This window comes from Ictalurus furcatus, chromosome 5 (genome assembly GCF_023375685.1).
Source record: "Ictalurus furcatus strain D&B chromosome 5, Billie_1.0, whole genome shotgun sequence".
NCBI lineage: Eukaryota > Metazoa > Chordata > Actinopteri > Siluriformes > Ictaluridae > Ictalurus > Ictalurus furcatus.
The window spans coordinates 33,018,777-33,043,349 of record NC_071259.1 but is presented as its reverse complement, the minus strand read 5'-3'; the positions used below and the strand labels follow the sequence as shown (position 1 = coordinate 33,043,349).

At 45.9% G+C, this 24,573-nt stretch overlaps 1 protein-coding gene across 5 annotated transcripts in view; it reads left to right on the top strand.

Annotated features, from left to right (window-relative positions):
• The first annotated feature begins 3,492 nt into the window (after positions 1 to 3,492).
• cep350 (centrosomal protein 350) overlaps positions 3,493 to 24,573 on the top strand; it is a 25,861-nt gene continuing 4,780 nt past the window's right edge. Inside the window, exons 1-35 of one of the 5 annotated variants that reach the window (XM_053625933.1) lie at positions 3,493 to 3,612; positions 4,278 to 4,346; positions 5,267 to 5,345; positions 6,891 to 6,934; positions 7,057 to 7,147; positions 7,343 to 7,469; positions 7,588 to 7,991; positions 8,508 to 8,618; positions 8,752 to 8,862; positions 9,030 to 9,137; positions 9,306 to 9,940; positions 10,043 to 10,155; positions 10,469 to 11,091; positions 11,213 to 11,357; positions 11,479 to 11,549; positions 11,651 to 11,822; positions 11,921 to 12,111; positions 12,206 to 12,366; positions 12,465 to 12,575; positions 13,096 to 13,215; positions 14,572 to 14,651; positions 14,817 to 14,909; positions 15,087 to 15,181; positions 15,325 to 15,494; positions 15,589 to 15,779; positions 16,335 to 16,422; positions 16,816 to 16,962; positions 17,370 to 17,521; positions 18,670 to 18,854; positions 19,640 to 19,728; positions 20,465 to 20,555; positions 20,660 to 20,820; positions 20,921 to 21,054; positions 21,152 to 21,243; positions 21,702 to 23,428. In XM_053625933.1, the coding sequence (XP_053481908.1) occupies positions 5,282 to 5,345; positions 6,891 to 6,934; positions 7,057 to 7,147; positions 7,343 to 7,469; positions 7,588 to 7,991; positions 8,508 to 8,618; positions 8,752 to 8,862; positions 9,030 to 9,137; positions 9,306 to 9,940; positions 10,043 to 10,155; positions 10,469 to 11,091; positions 11,213 to 11,357; positions 11,479 to 11,549; positions 11,651 to 11,822; positions 11,921 to 12,111; positions 12,206 to 12,366; positions 12,465 to 12,575; positions 13,096 to 13,215; positions 14,572 to 14,651; positions 14,817 to 14,909; positions 15,087 to 15,181; positions 15,325 to 15,494; positions 15,589 to 15,779; positions 16,335 to 16,422; positions 16,816 to 16,962; positions 17,370 to 17,521; positions 18,670 to 18,854; positions 19,640 to 19,728; positions 20,465 to 20,555; positions 20,660 to 20,820; positions 20,921 to 21,054; positions 21,152 to 21,243; positions 21,702 to 23,428 (6,897 nt within the window). In that variant the 5' untranslated portion in view covers positions 3,493 to 3,612; positions 4,278 to 4,346; positions 5,267 to 5,281. Of the gene's footprint in view, positions 3,613 to 3,633; positions 4,120 to 4,277; positions 4,347 to 5,266; positions 5,346 to 6,890; positions 6,935 to 7,056; positions 7,148 to 7,342; positions 7,470 to 7,587; positions 7,992 to 8,507; positions 8,619 to 8,751; positions 8,863 to 9,029; positions 9,138 to 9,305; positions 9,941 to 10,042; positions 10,156 to 10,468; positions 11,092 to 11,212; positions 11,358 to 11,478; positions 11,550 to 11,650; positions 11,823 to 11,920; positions 12,112 to 12,205; positions 12,367 to 12,464; positions 12,576 to 13,095; positions 13,216 to 14,571; positions 14,652 to 14,813; positions 14,910 to 15,086; positions 15,182 to 15,324; positions 15,495 to 15,588; positions 15,780 to 16,334; positions 16,423 to 16,815; positions 16,963 to 17,369; positions 17,522 to 18,669; positions 18,855 to 19,639; positions 19,729 to 20,464; positions 20,556 to 20,659; positions 20,821 to 20,920; positions 21,055 to 21,151; positions 21,244 to 21,701; positions 23,429 to 24,573 lie in introns of those variants that run through there. The other 4 variants (XM_053625932.1, XM_053625931.1, XM_053625929.1 and 1 more) reach the window with 4 other exon arrangements.

Below are 24,573 nucleotides of genomic sequence, written 5' to 3'. Positions count from 1 at the left end.
AGGATGGTGTAGTGGGGTGGTGTGGTGGGGGTGGTCCAGTAGAGGATGGTGTAGTGGGGGTGGTCCAGTAGAGGATGGTGTAGTGGGGAGGGGGGGTGGTGGGGGTGGTCCAGTAGAGGATGGTGTAGTGGGGGGGGGGGGGGGGTGGTCCAGTAGAGGATGGTGTAGTGGGGGTGGTGTGGTGGGGGTGGTCCAGTAGAGGATGGTGTAGCGGGGGTGGTCCAGTAGAGGATGGTGTGGTGGGGGTGGTCTAGTAGAGGATGGTGTAATGGGGGTGGTGTAGGGGAGGTGGTGCAATAGAGGGTGGAGTAGTGGGGGTGGTGCAGTAGAGGATGGTGTAGTAGGGGGGTGTGGTGGGGGTGGTCCAGTAGAGGATGGTGTAGTGGGGGTGGTGTAGGGGAGATGGTGCAGTAGAGGATGGTGTAGTGGGGGTGGTCCAGTAGAGGATGGTGTAGTGGGGGTGGTATAGTGGGGGGTGGTGTGGTGGGGGTGGTCCAGTAGAGGATGGTGTAGTGGGGGTGGTATAGTGGGGGGTGGTGTGGTGGGGGTGGTCCACTAGAGGATGGTGTGGTGGGGGTGGTCTAGTAGAGGATGGTGTAGTGGGGGTGGTCCAGTAGAGGATGGTGTAGTGGGGGTGGTGCAATAGAGGGTGGAGTAGTGGGGGTGGTGCAGTAGAGGATGGTGTAAGAGATGAATTCCTGTATACTGAAGAAACATATTTCATTCATGTGGAAGTGAATCTCAGGATCGAACCCGAAACCCTGCGGCTGTGAGCCTGCAACATTAACCCCTTCACTCCCATAACCCACTTCAGTTAACCAGTTTAATACCGGTCCAGTTTAACACCGGTCCAGTTTAATACCGGTCCAGTTTAACACCGGTCCCCAGTCCCCTAGAACCTGTTCCCTTCTTCTCCATGTAGCTCTTCCAAACAATGTCATCTGTGCTGCTGACGCGCTCACGTCTATCGTCTGCTATTTATAATCCGTGTGTCTCTGAGTCTGTTTCTGCTGCGTACGTCTCTGATTTATCTGTTCAACAGACCTCAGTCTCTCCGCTCGTGTGGCTTCTCTCCTCACTACACTACACCACAAGTTCTTCTTTAGAAAAGAAAAGGTTGATCTGCGACTTCGTTTTAATACCATAAAATAGAGGCTCTCGAAAAACAGTGAAAATGTTAAAACTGTAATCTAAATTTACTGTAAACTTACAGATGTCTTTAACAGCGAGGCCCCAGGTGTAATTAATAAATAAAAAATGTATTCATTAATTAACAGTACCAATTTAACTTTTGTGTCATTCATTAATATAAAAAAAATCTGACTTCCAAAACATTTCTGGCTTAAATTCTCCACACACTAAAAAAATAATTACACTTAAAAAACAAATGGATCACAGAAGCTTGTTAATGAATGAATGAAATGACTGATTAATGAATTTTAGAGGTTACAGCATGTCCCACTAACAGAACCCTTCAAACTTCCTCCAGTCGCCTTATTTGAAAGTTTCTTCACATATCTAATGGAATCATCATTTTAAAAATAATATTATATAGCATTATGTCGGTTTCTTTAAAGTTCTTTGACATTCAGATTCTCAGTCAGCAGTTCTCTGCTCTAAAGTTTGTGTCCCCTTTGAGTTTCTCTAATTAATTTATTTGAACGTGGCCCTTTAAGAGTTAAAACACAAACACAGGGTTATGTTGCTGAGCAGCTTGAGTTATAATGAAATTAAAACACACATTCACATAACACAGGCCTGCAGAAACACTTTTAATCTCTCTTTTTTTTTGCACTTTTCCTTTCTTTTGGTAATGAATGAGTATCTGTAACCTCTCATTAAATGCTCTCTTGGTTTCATCATGTAAATGTAGAGAGCACTGCATCAGTCTCCATTCAGTCTTTACTTTATAGTCATTTAATTCTACAGTGAACAAAAGATCTGTAGGCCTTTGGTAATAGGGGTTTTTTTTTATGTCATTTGTCACACACATTCAGTGAAAGAGAGAGAAAAAAATCTCAGGCACACAATGTTCAAATGTTTTATTCAGACGGTGACGTGAAAGAAGATTGAGTCATCGAGTGATCAGCTGGATCGAGATTTCATGCAATAGACAAGGAAAAATTTCCAGGTTCACTAATTGGGTTCTTTTTAATGATGATACAGCGGTGAAGATCGCGATCAGTTACTAACAAAGTTATTATAATGTTTAGAGTCATTTCTAATTGACTGTTCAGGTAAATTAATGAGGTTTTTTATCAAAATCTCAATTATAATTAATTATTAATTATACAATTTTACAAAAACTACAGTAAGTGCATATTTGGGAAGAGAAATGTTTTATTTAACTTAATCTTTCTAGGACATAGGTGCATGGACCCCTATACCCCATGTCCTCGTGTAAATACTGTTATTCAGCAGACTACCTGATGTAAATATGACCGAGAGTGACCTTACTGTGCATATTTATTTATTTTTTTAATTAAATGCATATATTATGACCAGTTATTTATACCAGTCTCTTCTTCTTCCGTAACGTCATCCTGCACTTCATTTCAACACCAGTGCATTTTAGCTATTATTTCTTTTATTATTTGTACCTTTAGAATGTTATACACTGTTTTACTGTGATTTTATTGTCTTCATTTTTTTCTACGTTTTCTACTGCGGTACATACAGAGCGCGTAAACTAAGAATCTCGCTGTACATGGTACCTTGTGCATGACTTCTTGAATCTTTAAAACACCTAACTAAATAGGTTTAAACTGCTGTTAATATGACACAAAACATCTTGAATCTACATTTGAAAGGAACTGGTTTTCTGTGGCTCCAATGTGAAGAATACATATGACTGTAAATGATTAGCCATTTTCATTCCCCGGTGTCATGTGACTCGTTGGTGTTACAAGGTCTCAGGAGTGAATGGGGAGCAGGTGTGTTAAATTTGGTGTCATCGCTCTCACACTCCCTCATACTGGTCACTGGAAGTTCAACATGGCACCTCATGGCAAAGAACTCTCTGAGGATTTGAAAAAAAAGAATTGTTGCTCTACATAAAGATGGCCTAGGCTACGAGAAGCCTGCGTCATACCTGACACTTTACAGTTGGTTGTGTGACTGTACGTCATTCCATTCAAATGCTAATGAAGTTAGAAACGTGTATAACAATGCATGTAACTTTAGAGACGGTCCCTTAATTTCCGCATATCTGTGATTATCGAACTTCCAACTTTATTCCAGTAGAATACATATGATTGTAAATGATTTGCCTCGTGTGTGAATAGCCAAATCGTCTAATAGTTAGAGGTCGTTTCCCCCCACTCTTATTAAGGGAGGAATAAAACAAAAATCCAAGTTTAAAATAGCACAAATGGTGAACTTGTGCACAGAGGCTCCTGACTTTTTCAGTAGGCGAACTTGGATGCATTCTTTCAAACTTATCGCGAAATCCCGCGAGAACTGGACTGACAAGTCTCGCGGGAACGTCACTAACTTCCTGCAATAGTTGTTTGGATAATGGCGGCTCGTCAGCTAACATAGCTTCTAACCTGTCATTAAAAACCGGTTAAATACCCGACAAACAGCGGGAATCGAGTACAAAAAACGCCTCCGGTAAGAGGAACTCAAAAGCGGCAGGGTCTTTTTAAAAGATGTTAAACGGGTTAACAAGAAAAATATTTGTTTGCTAACTACAGCTGTCGTGAAGTAGGTTAGATAGCCGTTTGGCTAGCTGGTTAGATAGCTGAGGGAATTAGCCGAATACAGCGTTGAAGCTGTTCATGAATTAATTAATATTATTACTTCTTCTTGAGTGTAAAATGAAAGTCTTTTGAATCGTCTCATTGATGTAGCTCATTAGCGTTGTGTTAAGCAAGTTTTAAGTTAGCGGTCGCTTCCCTGTAACGTCAGCGCTACCGCGCATGCGCACCAGCTGTGCCCAGTGACCGGTTGCCGTTTTCGCGCATGCGCCCTACGCAGGTCTGTTACTGACAGTCTGTAAACACACGCGGCTGTTTTAGGAGCGACTTAACGCACTCAATTTAGCTGTTTTTGGTCATTTACGTTTACCATATTGACTCACTAGGTGAGCTGGAACACTAGGAACACACACTATACCCGGTGAAGATGATTTATTTGATTATTAGTTGCTGTATGATGATTTTATTTGAGGTGTAGGCAGTTGTTAAGGTGGTAATCAGTGTCATTATGTCCAGCTCGCTTTGAGTCAATTAAAGGACGTTTATTGAATTTGTTTGTTTGTTTTTCCGGACCGTCAGTCTGGTTCTGATGCCTGCGTTGGGCTGGAGGTTAGGAAGACATGGTTCTCTGAGAAAAGCTCCTGTAAGGTGAGTACTTTAAACACTAGGAGTATGATGATTGGAAATATTTACCGTGTGATCACCTGGTCTGAAACTGTCACAGGGATATACTGTATATTACCTGGAGTTAGCTTTCTCCTGCTCGTTTTGTAGAAGGTGAAATACGGCGAGATCTTTCCAGATGTGCGTGTTCACACAGTCTTTTAAAAAGAATTACAAATACAATTCGGATTCCAAGAGATACTCCAGGAAAAAGTACATTTTAAAAACCTCTACATGGGAAACTAATCCCGTCTGAATAGGGGGTTTCGATTTAGAGCGCGACAGAAATGCAAGAAAACACAAATAGCCCTGTCGATTTTGACCTCGGTGTTGTCATGGCAACGTATTTTATTTTGGCCGAGCTCACACGATAGCCAGAATTCACGTGATTACAATACAGACGTTTAATGGTGGTTTCGGGCGGGGGATGTACGCTTCTACTTTATATAACTCTACCTTATATTTTAGGCCACGCCCCCCATCTGTGTTGCTGGAATGTAGAGCATCTGAAATATGAGCTCAGGTTCCTTAATTTCTTCCTTCTGAGAATCGCTTCCTTGCCGTATAAACACTGCGGAATGGAGTGTTTCGAATTTTGCTGAAATTATCCATATATAAATGTGTGTTTCGTTTCAGCGTGCGTTTCCTGTTTCTTTAGAATACACCCTGTTCACTAGATAGGGCGCTCATAAACGTCCACGAAGTGTCCCTAGGTAGGGATTAGGGCACGGTTTCAGACACTTCCGTCCTCCGGGTCGAGGAGGACGTTTTTCTCGACAGAAAGCTAAAATACCTGCCTTCTTCTTCACCGGAAGGCAGGAACGTTGACGATGTCGTATAACTGCTTAACGAGTTTGTCCACTTTACCTCAACCTGAACAGTCACTTCCTGATTCCTCTGTGCAGGAGGGCGGAGTAGCGATGTGGAGCCAATCAGGAAGAGAGAAACCTCCAGCGACGGAGCCACGGGGAGTGGGGGAGTACGGTGAGTTCTGATTGGCTGAGAGCGGGCTGACTCTGAAGATATCAGGGGTTAGACATCGTCGAGGCGACTATGTACTAATGATCTACCTAGAAGAAAAGGGCGGAGCCACCAGGTGGAGGTTTCGAGCTCTGTGTTTAAGCATAAACTGGAAATCTTTTGGGGTTTGAAAATCGATGTAGAGTAGGTAAGGAATAAAACACTCGGGACATGCTGTTTTGGGAAAATAACCAACAGCGGGTGGTGTGAGGTACTGTTAACACCCTGAAGTTGATGAGTTTCCTGTAACAGCACATGCTGGAGTGTTTTATTCCTCTGACACCACAGCAGCTCATCAACGAATACAATCATCGACATACTTTTTATGCGGTTGATATTTGTGAAACCGTTCTCAGTTACGTCATAGCAGCTATACATAGTCGTTCCATTACCTGCCTGCCTCTGTCCCACTCACACACACACACACACACACACACACACACACATCTGAAGCCCTCCGGAGCGAGCAGGTATCTGGAAGGAGCTGGACCTGCAGTCGGTTTTCCATAGGTGTGGATCCGGATTTGTATTTTTATAGGTTTGTGGTTTTGCCGCCTTTAACCACCGTGTTTAAATTGCAAATCCGACAAATCTCCTCATCTTATTCACCTTCTGCACACGTGTGCCTGTGTGTGTGTGTGTGTGTGTGTGTGTGTACCTGTGTGTGTGTGTGTGTGTGTATATATTTGCACCACGGTCCTGTTGGAGTCCAGATTCTGATTGGTCAGGAGGCGTTATTATTAATTTACTCGAACGGTAGTTCCGGCTGTAATTCGCATCGCAGGTGTATATTAATGCACTTGTCCTAATGCGTTCTCGTTTCTATAGCAACAGCTGGTTCACGGGGACTTATGTTGAGGAGATGTTTATTTAACGTTGATTTGAAGGAGTCTCCGGTGTCAGAGGTTAAAGGTATAACTTTTAATTTTTCCGACATCTTCAGGACAGAGAGGTTTACTCTTTGTGGTTGTTGTTTTGTTTTGTTTTTTTTCTTATTAACTTGGGGAGAGAGGGAGGGAGGGAGAGAGGGGGAGAGAGAGGGGGAGAGAGAGGGGGAGAGAGAGGGGGAGAGTGAGAGGGGGTGAGAGTGAGAGAGAGAATAACGAGGGAACGACTGTTTTATCGCGGATGTATAAATTAGTAAAGACTTGACTTGCAGGATTAATGTAATTAGAAACGGATAAAACGCATGATGCGTCGTTCTCTTTAATAAATAATGTCAGTGTTGTTAAGTTGTGGTGTAAGAGGAATAAAACACTTCAGGGCGTGCTGTTTAGAGGAAAATAATCACCTGCAGAGCGGCGAGAGTAACTCGGCTTCATCACTGATTCATTTCCTGTAACAGACTCACACACGCTGTGTTTATTTCTGACATAAAACACTTCCAGAACTGTAGATGAGATCTACTGAGGAAATGAAAACAGCTCTTGGTGAGAGATTGAGGCTTAATGCATGCAGAGTGACTGTGTGTGTGTGTGTGTGTGTGTGTGTGTGTGTGTGTGTTTACAGAGCTGTCATCTGCATGGAGGAATCCGAACCAGGGCAAAGCAGCTGTAAGTGTTTCTCAAACGTGTGTGTGTGTGTGTTCTTTGTGCCTGAATGAAGTTATGATGTGTGTGTGTGTGTGTGTGTGTGTGTGTGTGTGTGTGTGTGTGTGTGTGTGTGTGTGTTTCAGCTGCGTCACATCAATAATCAGTCGGAGGCGGCGGTCGGTTCAGGAGTCGTCATCACCTCACTGAACACGGAGAAGACACACAAACGCGGAGGTAACGCACGCAGCTTTTTGTCCCGTTTATGTGTAATGAGCTCCCATTTGGTCTGCTCTGTCAGGACAGGAAGTGTTGCCGTGGTAACGGTAAACGTGGCTCGCTCGATATAGGCTCTGTACCGTAAACGTTAATCTGTAAAATATCTCTAAAACAGCAGAGTGAAATTAAACCATGTTTTGTGTGTGTATGCAGGGAGGCGGAGCTCGGATGGGGATGATGCAGCGGTTAAGCCCCGCCCACAGAGCCGACGCAGCCCGGATAAGAGCTCTCGGAGCCCGCTGAGGACCAGCACGCAGGACAACACACACACCTCACACAGGTACACCTCACACTTTATTATTATTATTATTATTATTATTATTATTATTATTATTATTATTATAATACAAGTGTGAGATAACAGACATTTCTAAACCGTGTGTGTGCGCGCACTCCAGACCCACGTCCTCGCCCCCCGAGGCATCCCTGAGCCACCTGGTGTACGACCGAGACTGTCGTCCTCTCCACTCGGCCGACGCGGACAGCACTCGCTCCTCCGCGCTGGACGCCACGACCGTACGCGTCCTCAATGACCCTCCCGCCCTGCACAGGTCAGAGGTCACGGTGGGGGGGTCGGAGGTCAGCCCGGGCTCGGCACGGCTGGAAAAGCTGCGTCAGCGTCAGACGGATGACAAACTGGAGAAGCTGAGGGAGAGGATCAGGAGGCAGAGGGAGCAGCTGGAGGACTCAACAGACAGGGCGGGGGAGCGGGCGGTAGGGGCGGGGCAGGGAAACCCCGCCCACCAGCACATCGCCAAAGTGCGCAAAGTGGCAGCCGCTCCACCCGCGCCGAACTATAAAGGTAAACTCATACGATTTCACCGTAGTGAAACGCTGACGGTCGCCACGGTAGCGAATAGCTAGTGCATTTCAAACACGGACTCTCCACAACGTCCGCCTTTTTCCCCTGCCTGGTACGCCACGCCCACAACGGTGTGTCACTTGCTAGAGCGATGTCCGTTTTCAGATTCTATCATTACGATGATATTAATTAAAACAATTTATAAACTACTAACTGCAATAATAATATAGTAATAAAGTGAAATAAAATCTGATTTTGATCGCAGTTTAGTCGCTCAGTGATGATTTACTCAATGGCGACATCCAGTGTTCAAACGTGGAACTGCAATTTTTAACTTCTTTAAAAATATATGGTCAGCTTTATTTTATTTTTATAACTTTTCTGTACATGGCAGACTAGCACGTGTTAAGTTAGGAATATATATATATATATATATATTTAATAAAAGAATAAAATACAACCCTGGATTATATGATGAGGTGTTATGAGGTGTTATGTTTATTTATTTATTGACAGGGTTTAACAGCAGCGAGGTGAAGCTGCCCTCCTCAGACAGCAGAGTGTGGGGACAGGACGAGTTTCACTTAAACCCCGAGATTTATAAAGCTCTAACGGACCATCTCCCAGGTACATACACACACCCCAGTGTGTGTTTTTTAAGTAATGTATACAGTATATAGACAGAAATGCATGTACAAGTGTGTATAACCGTCTTTAGGGAAATTTAAAAATCTAAAAAGTATTTGTTTCTTCCTCTCAGAGCGGGCGAAACGCAAACCGGCGGAGAAAGAGAGGCAGCAGCAGGAGAGGAAGTTGATCAAACCCGTGAGGAAGATCCACCGATCTGCGTCTGTTCCCGAACCCAAATCAGGTCTGATGGTTAGAAGGCTGGATTTTGAGAACAGTGACACTAGGATTAGATTGAGATTTAACCGTAATGCCGTTAGACTTGTCACTAGACTAGCGTTAATTCAGTGTGAATAGTGTTGAGAGTAACATAAATCTCATCGTTGTCTCCTTCCTCGTCTGTCTCCGTAGCGATCGGCACGTCGTCATGGCGAGATGGCCAGAAACTGGTGAAGATGATGCTGGGGCCGTTGCCACGGGAACCTCGTGCACAATCGGAGGAGAGAGCGAGACGGACAGGTGAGTACAGGATAGGTGTACTTGAACTTAGACTAGCGTTAATGTATCGTTATATTAGCAATTCTGTTCTTATTTTAGGATTAGTCTAGAAAAAAATGCTTTGGATTAGAGTATGTTTAAAAAAAAAAAAAAAAAAAAAAGATTTTTAAAATACTTTTTCTTTTTTAGGTACCGCATCCTGCTCCAGTTCTGTCCCTGGGCCGGACCCGAGGCACCGCTCCAGACCGAGCAGCACTGAAAAACCTGCAGCATATCAGCCCTCCAGAGCAGCAGGGGGCGCTAGAGGTAAAGAACATCCCCCAAATCTATCCTCCAGGCCACCAGGGGGCAACAGAGAGCGAGAAGCTGCAGTTACGCCGTCCTCCAGGCCACCAGGGGGCGCCGCTCTTCCCTCTAGCCTGGACCTCCTCTCTGCAAACATTCGCACCATCTTAGATGATCTGCATCTGGAAGAAGGTGCCGGGTCACGCAATGCGGACCGAGTCGGTAGAAAGAGGGCGGGTCGAAGCCCGTCAAAGCCACGCCCTGACAGTGCGGAGAGGGCGTTGCCACGGAAACGGCACTACGACTCGGACACGGTGCGGCGCTACATCGCTAAGCAGCAGGAAGAGAGGAAGAGGAAGCAGGCAGAGGAGAGACGGAGTCAGAGGGAGGAGCAAGAGAGGCGGAGTCAGAGATTGCAGGAGCTGTACAAGAAACAACGAGAGGGCGTCACCAAGCAGCAAGCCCCGCCCCCTAATCATATAAACCCACGTCTGCAAGAGACTTACACCAAGATACTCCTGGAACACACGCTGCAACAGGTATACACACACACACACACACACACAGTGTTAGCCAGTGGTGTGCATGTTATTTAAAGTGTGTGTGTGTATAAGTTGTGTATTCGTGGTGTTGTGTTGTAGGCGTGGCCGGGGTATCAGCCGTCTGGAGAATCAGATAAAGAGAACAAGAGACTGGAACCAGTGAGTCCTTCCACCAGCGACCTGTCACAACACACACCGTCTCCCCTGTACAGGTAACACACACACACACACACACACACACACACACACACACACACTCCGTCTCTCCTGTACAGGTAACACTCACACACACACTCCGTCTCCCCTGTACAGGTAACACTCACACACACACACACACACTCCGTCTCCCCTGTACAGGTAACACACACACACACACACACACTCACACTCCATCTCCCCTGTACAGGTAACACACTCTCACGCACACTCAGCTGTGTTCTATTCTGGTTCAGTTGCATTAAGCAACATGTATCAAGTTTATACGTGTGTGTGTGTGTGTGTGTGTGTGTGTGTGTGTGTGTGTAGGGGCGATCTGGCGACGCCCCCTGCTGGTCAGTTCTTCTCCCATCTCCTCAGTCTTGATCCAGAGCGTGTAAACTCCACCACACACACCACGAGCAGGCTGAACCGTGTGGAAGCCTTGAAGGCGTGCGCCGCCTCTCTGTCCAACCGAATCGAAACCGAAGCACGAAAACTCATCACCCACGGCGACAACAATGACGACACAGACGGCCACGCCTGCCGAGCCAAACCGCCAAGCCCGCCAGAGAGAGAGCGACCTGATTCCAGCTCGAGTATCCACGACGACGGAAGCGAACTTCCCGGTGTCGGAAACATGTACGGCTTCATCGTCCGAGAGGGGTGGGGTGAGATCGCCAAACCCCGCCTGCTCCCCGCAGACGCCGCCCTCCCGGTCGCCGTGCAGGAAGAGAAGCATGACTCAAGCGGAGGCTCCATCAGCGAGGGCTTGCTGAGTGACGGCAGTCTGTCCGATCCTGGCGACCGCATCACCTTGTTCCGGAAGGAGGCGGAGCTTCACGTGCCGTATAGGCCTGCAACATCACAGCCTCCATGGGAGGAGCTAAGCAAGGGCAGCCCTCACAGCGTCATCAACATATTCGCCAGAAACATCAACAAATACGGCCACGGTAGAGTTACAGAACATGTGTACATCACTGAGGTGTACTCTTGTCCTGATCTCACCTGTGTATGTGTCTGTGTGTGTGTGTGTGTGTGTGTGTGTGTGTGTGTGTGTGTGTGTGTGTGTAGTGATGGACACAGAAGTGGACAGATCTCCTCCTGCGCTCCGTTCCTCTCCATCCACTCACAGTTCGGCGAACGGCGTGGTCTATGAAGACGACTTTGTTTCCTCCCGCAGTCAATCAGCATCAAAGAGAACCACTAATGGCATCAGGTGGGCGGGGTTTAGTCAGTTCAGTTCAGTGTTTGTGTGGTTTGGAACACATCCAAATAAGCCTTATGTAGGGATAAGGCTTATATGTATGTCCTGATTTATATCCACTCTGTGTGTGCAGTAACGGCCGGAGCTCTTCCGCCTCCACCCCTCTGTCCTCACCTTCCTCCGCCCACTCCATCGGGAAGAGAGGTGACACAAACACACACACACACACACACACACACACACGCACGCATTGTGTATTTCTGCTTCAATATTTCATGCTTTTTTTTCTTTTCCCCCTCTCTCAGGGTCAGAGAAGAGTCTGGAGCGCACCCTAGTGGACGGACAGAGAAGTGCATCCTCATTCGCCTCTGAGCCTCAGAGGAGTGACTGGAGGAAGAGTGACTCGCCTCGAGGCTCTCGGAGGAGTGCTGACGGTAACGGCACACCAGGGGGCGCCTCGGTGCGCTCCAGCCACAGGTCAGGATGAGCTTTATAATAAACACTCTGTAGTTAATTATTTCTATGGTAGAGGATTGTGTGTATATTGGTGTGTGTGTGTGTGTGTGTGAGAGCAGCATGGTGTCTGAGATCCGGCAGTTTCCCACAAGCCCCGCTGACTCTCCCAGAATCCACGGCTCCTCTTCATCCAGTCCTGCGTCTGCTAGAGACTCCACCCCCAGAGCCGGAACAGCTCCTGGCTCTGTCCCGAACACGGGGCCTACCCACAACCTAGTCTCCGCCCCTGGACCCGCCCATAGCACCACAGGTACAGATCGTTTATGCTAACACGGTTATTTTTACAATTCAGAGTATTTCATCTTCATGAAAATGTAACCTGGTGTGTGTGTGTTTTGTTTCAGAGCTGCATTTCGCCCCGGTCGTGCTGCAGCACCGTCTAAGCGCCGAGCTGAACTTCCTGGATGCGGTGGAGGAGTCGGTGAGACAGCTGAGCGACGTGGAAAGGGTCAGAGCCGTCTCACTCGCTCAGCAGGAGAGTGTCTCGCTCGCGCAAATCATCAAGGTGTGATTTTTTTTTTTTAAAAATTCATTCAGAAAACCTTGATTTGGTGTGTGTGTGTGAGAGACCAACCTCTGACCCTTGACCTTTGACCCATACAGGCTCAGCAACAGAGACAGGAGCGAGAGCTGCAGCTGCTGAAGCTGAAAGCGGAACAGGATGCGCTGGAGGCTCAGAGACATGTGCAGGAGAGCAGAGAGAGAGCGGCACAGGTACACTCGCACGCACGCGCGCGCGCACACACGTCACACTAGTACCGATGTATTAGTACAAATTAGGTTAGGTTACCTTCACGACGATGTTACACTAATACAGTAGTACTTTTCTTTATTTATTTTGTTTGTTTATTATTAATGAATTTTTCACCATTTTGAATAATAATTTATAAGCAAATTATTAGTCAGACATAACAAAATTTTCAGTATTGTATTTTATAATGAGTGAATTATTAATGATTTGTTTTAAAATGTATTCATACAAATACTACTACTGTTAATAGTAAATAATAGTTCAATATTTTGGAAAAAAAAAAGGTATTCGTAAAATATAGCTTGCATACGATTTTTTTAGTTATTATTATTATTTAAAGAACTTTTATTAAAAACCTGAACTGTCAGAATAGACCGCACACGCTGTAGCAGGTGTTAAATCTGTGTGTGTAGGTATGATGGTGTCAGTGTGAGAGTGTGTATATTGTGTTAAGTCCTGTGTGTGTTTGTGTGTTGTGTTCAGGCCCATGCGGAGCTGTGCGAGAATGTGGTTCAGTCTCATCAGAAGGCTCTCATGGAGCTGCAAGAGAACAGCAGCAAGATGATCCACCAACACGCAGAGACTGCACAACACCTCCGAGAGGTCGCTCACTACAACGCAATACATCATAATACAACACAATGCATCATAATACAACACAATGCATCATAATACAACACAATATACCACAACACAGTACATCATAATACAACACAGTACATCATAATACAACACAATATACCACAACACATTACATCATAATACAACACAGTACATCATAATACAACACAATATACCACAACACAATACATCATAATGCAACACAATATACCACAACACAGTACATCATAATACAACACAATATACCACAACACAATACATCATAATACAACACAGTACATCATAATACAACACAATATACCACAACACAATACATCATAATACAACACAATATACCACAACACAGTACATCATAATACAACACAATATACCACAACACAATACATCATAATACAACACAGTACATCATAATACAACACAATATACCACAACACAGTACATCATAATACAACACAATATACCACAACACAGTACATCATAATACAACACAGTACATCATAATACAACACAATATACCACAACACAGTACATCATAATACAACACAGTACATCATAATACAACACAATATACCACAACACAGTACATCATAATACAACACAGTACATCATAATACAACACAATATACCACAACACAGTACATCATAATACAACACAGTACATCATAATACAACACAATATACCACAACACAGTACATCATAATACAACACAGTACATCATAATACAACACAATATACCACAACACAGTACATCATAATACAACACAGTACATCATAATACAACACAATATACCACAACACAGTACATCATAATACAACACAGTACATCATAATACAACACAGTACATCATAATACAACACAATATACCACAACACAGTACATCATAATACAACACAGTACATCATAATACAACACAATATACCACAACACAGTACATCATAATACAACACAGTACATCATAATACAACACAATATACCACAACACAGTACATCATAATACAACACAATATACCACAACACAGTACATCATAATACAACACAGTACATCATAATACAACACAATATACCACAACACAGTACATCATAATACAACACAGTACATCATAATACAACACAATATACCACAACACAGTACATCATAATACAACACAATATACCACAACACAGTACATCATAATACAACACAATATACCACAACACAGTACATCATAATACAGCACTATCACAATATACTGTGAAATCATTCTTCAAAATTGTGATATTGTAAGTTGTGATAAACTATGTTATCACCTTGTGGTTTGTGTGTGTGTGTGTGTGTGTGCACGTGCACCTGCTATAGATGACCGAGATGACTCGTTCTCAGATGCTCAATGTTCCCTCTGTCACACCTGTAAGGCAGCCACACCCACAAACGGACAGGTAACCGCTTTGTCCTCTGGTTTGTGTTACCTCATAATATTAGTGATGTCACAACATTCATTCATTCATATTGGTGAAGTACCTTTACTGTGCACTGTACTTGTGTACATTCTGTATAAATGTGTGTGTGTGTGTGTGTGTGTGTGTGTGTGTGCGTATCAGTAGTAGGAGTGAAGTCTCGACAGAGAAAACGCCAACAGCAGATACTCCACAGAGCAGTCTGACAGAGTCCGAGTCCTTCAGGATACACACCGTCAGGTAACACACACACACACACACACACACACTCCCCGTTTGCGTGTCATTCAAACAACTTCAAGAGGGCCAGTTTTATTAGAAGCAAGAGGTACTGTGGGCGGAGCTTGCTCTACTGATCATCACAGAAAGGTCATAAAATGGCTGGGTTTTTAATACAACCTGTCTGTCTGTCTGCAGTGTGAGACAGGGCGATGGCGACTGCGTGGACAGGAGCAGCTCGGTGGAAGAGGAAGTGAACACTGCCGCTGATGACTCTCTCCAAACCGACAGAGGTGAGAGGTCAAAGGTCACGCCTTCTGGTCCTCATGGCAGCTAGCGAGGCAGGGCAGACTGGTGTGAGGTTTAGACGTTAGGCTTGGTATTAGGATCACTCTAGGATCACTTCCTGTCATCTCTGGCTCTTCCGTCCAATCAGCAGACAGCGTCTCAATCATTTACTCCTCGAAGTTTGATGAGTCCGTGACGGAGGACGAGTTGGAGAAGTCGTTCCGCTCCGTGCTTCCCTCCGAGTCTCACTGGAGGGGATCCGTGGAGAGGAAACGGCAGTCGGACGAGGAACCCCACCCTGAAAAATCGTCTAATAAGGTGACCACACACACTCACAGTGTCATAATATATACCAAAATATATACAATATCAGCAACCTTTCTTCCTGTCTGTCTGTCCGTCTCGTGTCCAGCAGGACGGCAGCGTCCCGGTGTTCTCGGCGGATCAGTACAGTTTCTCAGAGTTCACCATGGCGATGGTGAAGCAGTGCATGCAGGAAGAGGAAGTTCGCTCTCGGCATCAGAGCTCGCTCCTGCGCCTCCGACACCGGGCACTCAAGGAAAAAACCCGCGCCGAGCTCGATTGGCTCGAGCTCCAAAAGAGGCAGGAAACTCCACCCACATTCACCAAAGCCACGCTCTCATCTACTTTCAAAGTATCACCCACACGCACGCCGCCTCGTTCATCTCTGCTTTATTTACTATAGACACACTGTTTTCCTGATAATCACCCGTGATAATCACAGCACTATCACTGATGTAGCTCCGCCCACATTCCTTAAACTCCACCCAGATTTAGAGAATTTACATTTCACAAAAGCTTAGAACATTAGCTAACTTCTCAGCTGGCTAATATAACCCCAGTCATGTCATTAGGTACTTGGCCAGCTTAGCTGATGCTAAATTATATTGTGTACCGAACTCGTCTCCACCCTTTTTACTGTAGCTCCACCCACATCATCAACCTCTGTCGTCCTGGTTTTTTTGGTGAACGTTTTAACTGATCAACTACATTCAGTCTCTCGCGCCTCCTCAGTAGTTCATGTGATCCACGACAGTACGCTCCCATCATTCCTCAGCAGTGTGTTCTATTTCGCGATGCCGTGTAAAGATGTGCGTTCCTCTCTGTGCGTCTCACTCTCCTGCTGCCTTTCTCCAGGCGTCTGCGTGATAAGGGAGAGGATGATAAAATGCCTCCGATTCGCAAGAAACAGCGAGGCCTGCTGCTCAAACTACAGCAGGAGCAGGTAAACAACACAACATCCTGTTACAACAATTCAGCTACACCAGTAACACTGGTACACATGGTTACACACACTGTTGCACACTCGGTTACACTGTTGCACATTCAGTTACACTGTTGCACACTCGGTTACACTGTTGCACACTCGGTTACACTGTTGCACATTCGGTTACACTGTTGCACATTCGGTTACACTGTTGCACATTCGGTTACACTGTTGCACATTCGGTTACACTGTTGCACACTCGGTTACACTGTTGCACACTCGGTTACACTGTTGCACATTCGGTTACACTGTTGCACATTCGGTTACACTGTTACACACCCAGTAACACACTTGTTACACACTTGGTTACACTCGGTGTGTGTCTGTGTGTGTGTGTGTGTGTGTGTGTAGGCGGAGATCAGGAGGCTGCAGGAGGTGAACCGGGCGGCGCGGAGGGAGAGGAAACTGTTGCTGAAACAGCAAGAGGAGATTGAGAGGATCCAACACACAACACTGAAACTGAGGGAGAAACTCAGGAACGCTGAAGATACAAACCAGGTCTCACTCTACACACTTCACTACACACTTCATTACACACTTCACACACACACACCATACAATTCACACACACATTCCAGAGGCTGTTGTATTGCTCTAAGCGCTTGGGTGAAGTGTGTGGTGTGATAACGTCTGTCACTGATACACACTTTATAGATAAAAATAGGAACACAGTCCATACAGACTGCCGGCTTTAAAGTAACACAGGCGCTGTCTGTTCCAAATCACATCCTGTTCACTACATGGCATACTAATCACGAAGTCTGCTCATTCGTAGTCCCATAAAAAAATTATTACACTCAAAAATTCCCACAATGCACTGCAGTAGTATAGTCTTTCTCCCAAAACGTCCAGAAAGTGAATGTGTAGAAGTAATTCATTCATATTTAACTCTTCTGTGCTCTCAGAGGTCACCTGTGTCAGGTGTGAGTGAGGATTTGGCCCCTCCCACCGAGCTGAACGTTGAGTTTCGTAGCCCCTCCCCTTTATCTGTGTCTGGAAGTGAGACCAGCAGCATCATGAAGAAACTGAAGAAGATGAGCTATCACACAGATGAGAGGTAACACACACACACACACACACACACACACACACACACACACACACACACACCATTCATTCTCTTCTGCCTTGGTCCAGTTCTTTAGTCAGTTGAGAGTGCAGAGATCACGCTCAGGTCTGAGAGCGTCTCTTTTCGCTTCCGAATGAACTGCAATGAGATTTGACTTAGAGTCGATTCTGAATCAACTCTATTTCAGGAGGGGAATCTTAACTTTTTCCATTTCTGTATTTCTGAGCCATGAATGAAAGAGATTTGTGAGGACATTTTCAGCGCTGCACACACCTCAGGTTTTTTTTTTTTTTTTTTTTTTGGTTTATTTAATTATTCACAGTGTGAATAGCAAACGAATCAATAAGAATCAATTTGGTACTGATTCAGATTCAAGAAATGAACTAATGGGTGCAAAACCGTCTTTGGTGTTTCTTTAACGTGGGTTCTTTGTGTGTGTGTGTGTGTGTGTGTGTGGGTGTGTGTGTGTGGGTGTGTGTGTGTTTTGATGTTCTCTTTATTTTATATTTCACTTAAACCTGCCACACAGCCCTTGTCTTATTTATATAGTCCGAGATGGATGTTCTTTCGTTACACAAAGTGATGTACACTTTCTCTCTCTTTTCCATTCAGTTCTTCGTCCTTTATTGTTATTTTTTTTGCCTTTGTGTGTGTTGTGTTGTGTATTTTTTAGCGGCAGTTGTCCCGTGCAGTGTCTCTTCTCCATGTTTAGTGCCCTGCACTGGACATCTCTGTGTGTGTGTCTCCCTAAACTCCACCCTCACTTCCTCCTTATCTACAGTCAGTTAGTCAGGTACAGTACAGCACTCTGCAATGGAGCATGCTGTGTGTACAGGGCAAACAATAACAATAATAATAACAGGCACGGTGTGTGTGTGTGTGTGTGTGTGGTGATTAAATGGAGAGATGGAATGTAGAGATTAGGATATAAAGTGAATAAAAATGGAGTTCCATCATGGGTGGATGAGGATGCAATGCAGGTACACTTTCTGGTGCTGTGAATCTCTGCTGATGAGGATTATACATGGTTTGGCGTGTGTGTGTGTGTGTGTGTGTTTGGGCTCTTTGCTTTGCTTAGGATAAATAATTATCACTTCTTAACCATTGTTTTCTTTCTCTCTCTGCTTCTCTCTCAGATTCCTAACTCAGCGTGAGCTGCGATTGGTGCATTGGCGTCAGCAGGTGGAGGCGGAGCTAAGGCGTACGGATGGGGCGGAACCTCAGCGGGAGGGGCGGGCGCACTCAGACCAGCACGTGCAGCAGAAACGCAGCCCAGATGATCTGCAGAGAGACAGACAGGAGGAGAGGAAGACCGGGCGAGGTGTGAAGCATGGAGAGGGAGAGATAAAGGAAAGAGGAGAGAGACAGACAAAAAGTGAGGGAGAGATGGCGAGGGGAAAGACAGGAAGATAAACGGGCACATGACAGGTAGCAGTAGAGCGAGGGACATTGGCACTGATGGATGGAGAGACAGACAGGTAGAGAGAGAGATGCAAAGAGATTGAGACAGATGCTAATAGATGGAGAGACAGACAGGTAGAGAGAGAGAGTGGGAGACCGGTAAAGGGAGAGACAGAGGGAGACAGGCACTAATAGTTGGAGAGACAGACAAGTAAAGGGAGAGATGGAGAGAGAGGGAGACAGGCGCTAATAGATGGAGAGACAGACAGGGAGAGGGAGAGAGGCACTGATAGATGGAGAGACAGACAGGTAAAGGGAGAGAGAGAGGGAGACAGGCACTGATAGATGGAGAGACAGACAGGTAAAGGGAGAGCGAGAGGGAGACAGACAGGTAGATGGAGAGACAGACATGCAGAGAGAGATTTCTGAGTATGTAGTTTTGGCTCAGTTTCAGACAGACAGGTAGATGCAGAGACGTAGCGAGAGTGAGCCAGACAAAGAGACAGACAGATGTAAATAACACAGTATTAGTGAGTACTGAAATGTGCAGTACCTCACTCAGTAGTGTGCCAGAATAGTGCACTTCCTGTTAGGATTTTTGTTACCATGACAACATGGGTTGTATCCCAAACGGAGGAGTTTAATAAATTCATAAACTCCGTCTCTGTGCTGGTGCACTCATTTTTATTTTTCATACATGTCCAGAAGTGCGCAGTGAGGGGGACTCGTCTCTGCCGCTGTCCGTCTCCAGCATACACACAGTGCAGGAGTGTGAGAACACACACAGCCATGAGGTGAGACACACACACACACACTCTCTCTCTCTGTGTCTCTCTCTGTCTCTCTCTCTCACACACACACACACACACACACACACACACACACACTCACTCTCTCACTAGTCCTTAATGAAACTTCCAGATAGATTGCTAAGATGGTAGACAAATGGACAGAACAATGCAGATAGACAGACAGACAGACAGACAGGGGGATGGAGTCTCAGGCATAGAGACAGACAGACAGGGGGATGGAATCTCAGGCATAGAGACAGACAGACAGGGGGATGGAGTCTCAGGCATAGAGACAGACAGACGGGGGATGGAGTCTCAGGCATAGAGACAGACAGACAGGGGGATGGAGTCTCGGGCGTAGAGACAGACAGACAGGGGGATGGAGTCTCGGGCGTAGAGACAGACAGACAGGGGGATGGAGTCTCGGGCGTAGAGACAGACAGACAGGGGGATGGAGTCTCGGGCGTAGAGACAGACAGACAGGGGGATGGAGTCTCAGGCGTAGAGACAGACAGACGGGGATGGAGTCTCAGGCGTAGAGACAGACAGACAGGGGGATGGAGTCTCAGGCGTAGAGACAGATGGATGTTAAGGCAGAGACACTCGAGCAGAAAGACATACTGACAGATACCCACAGAGAGACAAAGATACAGACAGACAGGGGGATGGACCATGGATTTTGTGAACAACGTAATTCACACTGATGTTAACTGTGTGTCTGTGTGTGTGTGTGTGTTAGTCTCCCGTGGTTCAGGCGAGTTCCAGCAGTAAAGTGACATCACACAGCAGCTCCAGGAAACGGGACCTCCCTTCATCAGCTCCTACATCCGGTCAGACACACACACACACACACACACACACACTTTAGCAGTAAAACACTGCATCCAGCACCTGCAAGCCGAGTTTGCTCATCTCTCTCCCTCGCCCCGTATAGAGGCGGCGTCGGATCAGAGCGACATTGAGGGGCGTGTCCTGGCTCTGAGGGCGGAGCTTCGTCGGCGTAAAGCTGAAGCGCAGCGTCTGAAGAAGGAGCAGAGACTGAGACACAAAGAGCGACTGAAAGCTCAGGAGGCCAGTCTGCTCAAACAGCTGGAGGTGTGAACACACACGCACGCACACACACAGCACTATGATCTTATATCTGTATGAAGGTATGATGCTAAACCTGTCGCTCTCCTCTTCTCCGTTCCCGCAGTCCTGCAACGAATTCATTCAGAAGACCAAAGCCGAGCTGAGTGAAGCAGACCACACCGCTTCAGCTAAACTGCAGATCAAAACTCCAACGTCGGGCTCACACAAGTCCAGAACCAAAACCTCCACCCCAGACAGGTCGGACGCCATTTTAGTGCCGGTTTCCTCTTCCATCTTAATCCTCTCGGTGATCTGAATCTCACTTACTACTTCTTCTTCTTCTTCTTCCTTACAGGTCTGAAACCGAGAAGAGTTTCACAGGAAGGAGTCAGGAATCCGAATCAGATAAATCGGACAGAACACACACCGAGTCTCCGGCGCTGAGTGGTGCGTAAAGAGCAACGCAGTGAAAGTCTGATTTGTGTGCAAATTAGATATAAGGCCTTAAAGAAGCGACAGATTCAGAGATCTAATGAATGACATCGTTTAAAATGCACCAGCCAATCATACACAGGCTAAATAACAGCATCACATCGCACATCGCATCGGTTGCCATAGTGATATAGTATATAGTGTTATTTAGTACAGTAGTACGGAGTTTTGGAAGTAACCGTGTTTGAACGCACCTTCATCACTTCCTCATCCTCACCATGGTCAATACACGACAGGAGACACTTTACTGTAGTATGTAGGCGTGTGTATTCACCTAAACAAAAGATATGCGAATACTCTCTCTCTCTCTCTCTCTCTCTCTCTCTCTCTCTCTCTCTCTCTCTCTCACACACTCACACACACACACACACACACACACACACACGATGTGAACTCGCTCTTTCCTTCCTCAGATGAAGATCCTCCCACCGTGACCCCGACCCCGGTGTTGGGAAGCCCGAATCACTTGAGTCCACCTGAACCCCAAAACGCCGGGGACACCCAACCCGAAAGTTCTGCCGGGCCAGAAACAGACGATTTGGCCGACGGGAGCGTAGCCTCCAGCCCGAGATCCGAGATCATCGAGGAGCTGGAATCTCCGAGGTCGCGTTTGTCTCGGTCGGAACACTCGTATCCGGCGCTTGACCTGAAAATCCAGGACTCGAACAAGGATTTCTCCAAGAACGAAACGGAAATCGCTCTAGCCGCGAAAGTTAGCCAAGAAGAAAAAGAGATTGCGAACAATTCCGAAGATATCAAATCCAACTCCTCCTCACTCGTAGCTAAGCCAGAACCAGAAGAACCCCAGCGTCCAGAGATTCCTTCACCCGTAGACGTCTCGTACACTCCGGACGTTTCGCCGAGGAAGGAAAACGACGAAGACTTGGAGCACAAACCCACCGCGTCGCCATCGCTCGACAGCTACAACGATGATTTTGAGTCGGCGGTTCAGGAGGAAAATCGGTCTCGCTCGCCTTCTTCTGAAGATCCGGAAGAGGGATCCTACAAATTCTCCTTCAGCAGCAGTGAGGAGGAGATCGAGGAAGAGATTAGCGTCAAATCAGGGAATACCAGTGGTACTGTCGAGCAGGAAAGACCTTTGGATCTCGACTTCCTGGAGAAGCGTACAGAAGAACGCATCGATAGCAATGTTCCCAGCCCTCCGAAGTCTCCGGAGGATGAGATGCCCGGTTACGTCGTCGGGGACCGGGTTCTGGTGAGCAACGTTCAGCCAGGCACTCTGAGATTCAAGGGACGAACGAGCTTTGCTAATGGATTGTGGACCGGAGTGGAGCTGGACGCGTCGGAAGGAAGCAACGACGGCAGTTACGATGGCGTTGTTTACTTCCAGTGCAAAGAGAAACACGGGATATTCGCTCCTCCTGAGAAGATCTCTCGTCTACCCGAGGCGTCTGAAGGCCGTAGCAGAACCTCAGAGAAGGAAGACTCGTCGTTTGAAGATCGCTCGAACGAAACGGAGAAGACGAACAAGTCCGAAAGCACGCTTCAGAATAAAAAAGCAGATCCGGATCCACCTTCTGAGACGAGAGAACCGTCCGAGAAACATTCCAGTCTCGATTTGAAGCTTTCTGGCGTCACAAAAGACCTGAAGATTGACCCTGCTGCTATTGATGGCGAGATCTTCGAGAACCTTAATGGAGGAACTTGTCCTGTGACACTTGAGAGATTCGGAGATGTCGTCCTGGATGTCTCAAAAGTCGAGGATGCTCGGGACGATCAAACGCCAGACATTCTGGATCTGTTGATCCGTAGCGAGATGTCCACGTCGACCGAGGACCTTCCGAAATCTTTAGATGTCCCTCCTGAGAGGACGAGCGAGGAGCGCATGGACGGCTCGGCCGTGACGGAGAGCAAATCCCTCACGACCCTGGCCGATACACTCGTGGAGCGCTTCATGAGCGATGCCCTGAAACAGTTTCAGCAGATCAAGAAAGCAAAGGAGGAGAAAATCTCAGCCGCCAATCAGCACGTGTTCCTCGCTGAGGACGAAGAACCCAGTGGGAACAATGTGTCCCAGCTCAGAACTTCATCCAGCAGCAAGATCGACAAGGAAAGCTTCCACAACTTCTTCGACAAGGACCAAGAAGAAGTGTCTTCTCCGGAGCTTTGCAACCGATCGGTGGGTATTTTCTTTTATTTGTTTGTTTGTTTGTTTGTTTATTTATTGTTTAAATAAGGAATGCAGTGATACCGGTAGCAGAACTCTGAGTACTGGCTCAGATCCGATACTGAGGTCTTTTCAGTTGCCTTGGCGACTGCTAAGTTCCGGGGAAATGTCACATGGCACACGTTTACAGGTTGAAATAAAATCGCTGAATAGACGACACACGAGTCTAGGGAGCAAAATTGGCTGTGATGTCTGGGTGGGAGGGGCATACTCTGTCTCCCCTGTCAATCACAGGCGTCTGTGAGCTCGTGTATGTGGAAGAGGGCGGATTACGCTTTCCTCGTGATTTTTAAACGTAAATGGTTTACTTGTTAAACCGATGCGAAAGTCAAAGTTCAGCTCAAGCTTTGTTTACCTTTTAATTGATTTTTCTCTCCTTATCCTTGTGCTAAACTCTGACGCATTTAAATATCCGTCTGTGTTTCTGAACCAGCCCCTGGATATTCGTTCTCAGAAAACATCCCTACAAACAACAACGAGAAAAAGATGATCGTATCGTTTCATAATTAACCATGATTTAAAAAAAAAATCTGTTCATTACTGCAGTTCAGAATCGATCCAGTAGATGGCGAGAGCGCACACGAGCAGAAATTAGCTAGGCATATGAAATACCCAGTGGGGGTTTTTTGTTTGTATTTTTTTTTAGCTATTTTTTTAATGGTCTCGTGAACGGAAAGCCGATGACATGCGAGTCTAAACAAAAATAAAAATTCGCGACACTGCGTCCGACACTGATCTGTGATCTTAATATAAGAACGTATTAACAATCACCTTTATTTTCGTTTGCTTTCAGGGATATTAAAAGCTGGGTGTAATAATAATAATAATAATAATAATAATAATAATACAGTTATATAAATGGTTTGATTTGGTGTAAATTATTTTATATGTATATTTTTGTATTAGATTAACTCAAACGTCGACACACTCGCATCTGATGTCGTCTTTGAGTGGTAGTTTAGTCACATGACCATGAAGTCGTCAGTGATTGGGTGAATCTGAAATGACTGGCCGTTTGAACAATACTCAGCTTTTTTTTGTGATCGTGGCGATCCAGAAACGCTCGATTTTGCCGCGGCTTCTTTTTTCAAAAATTT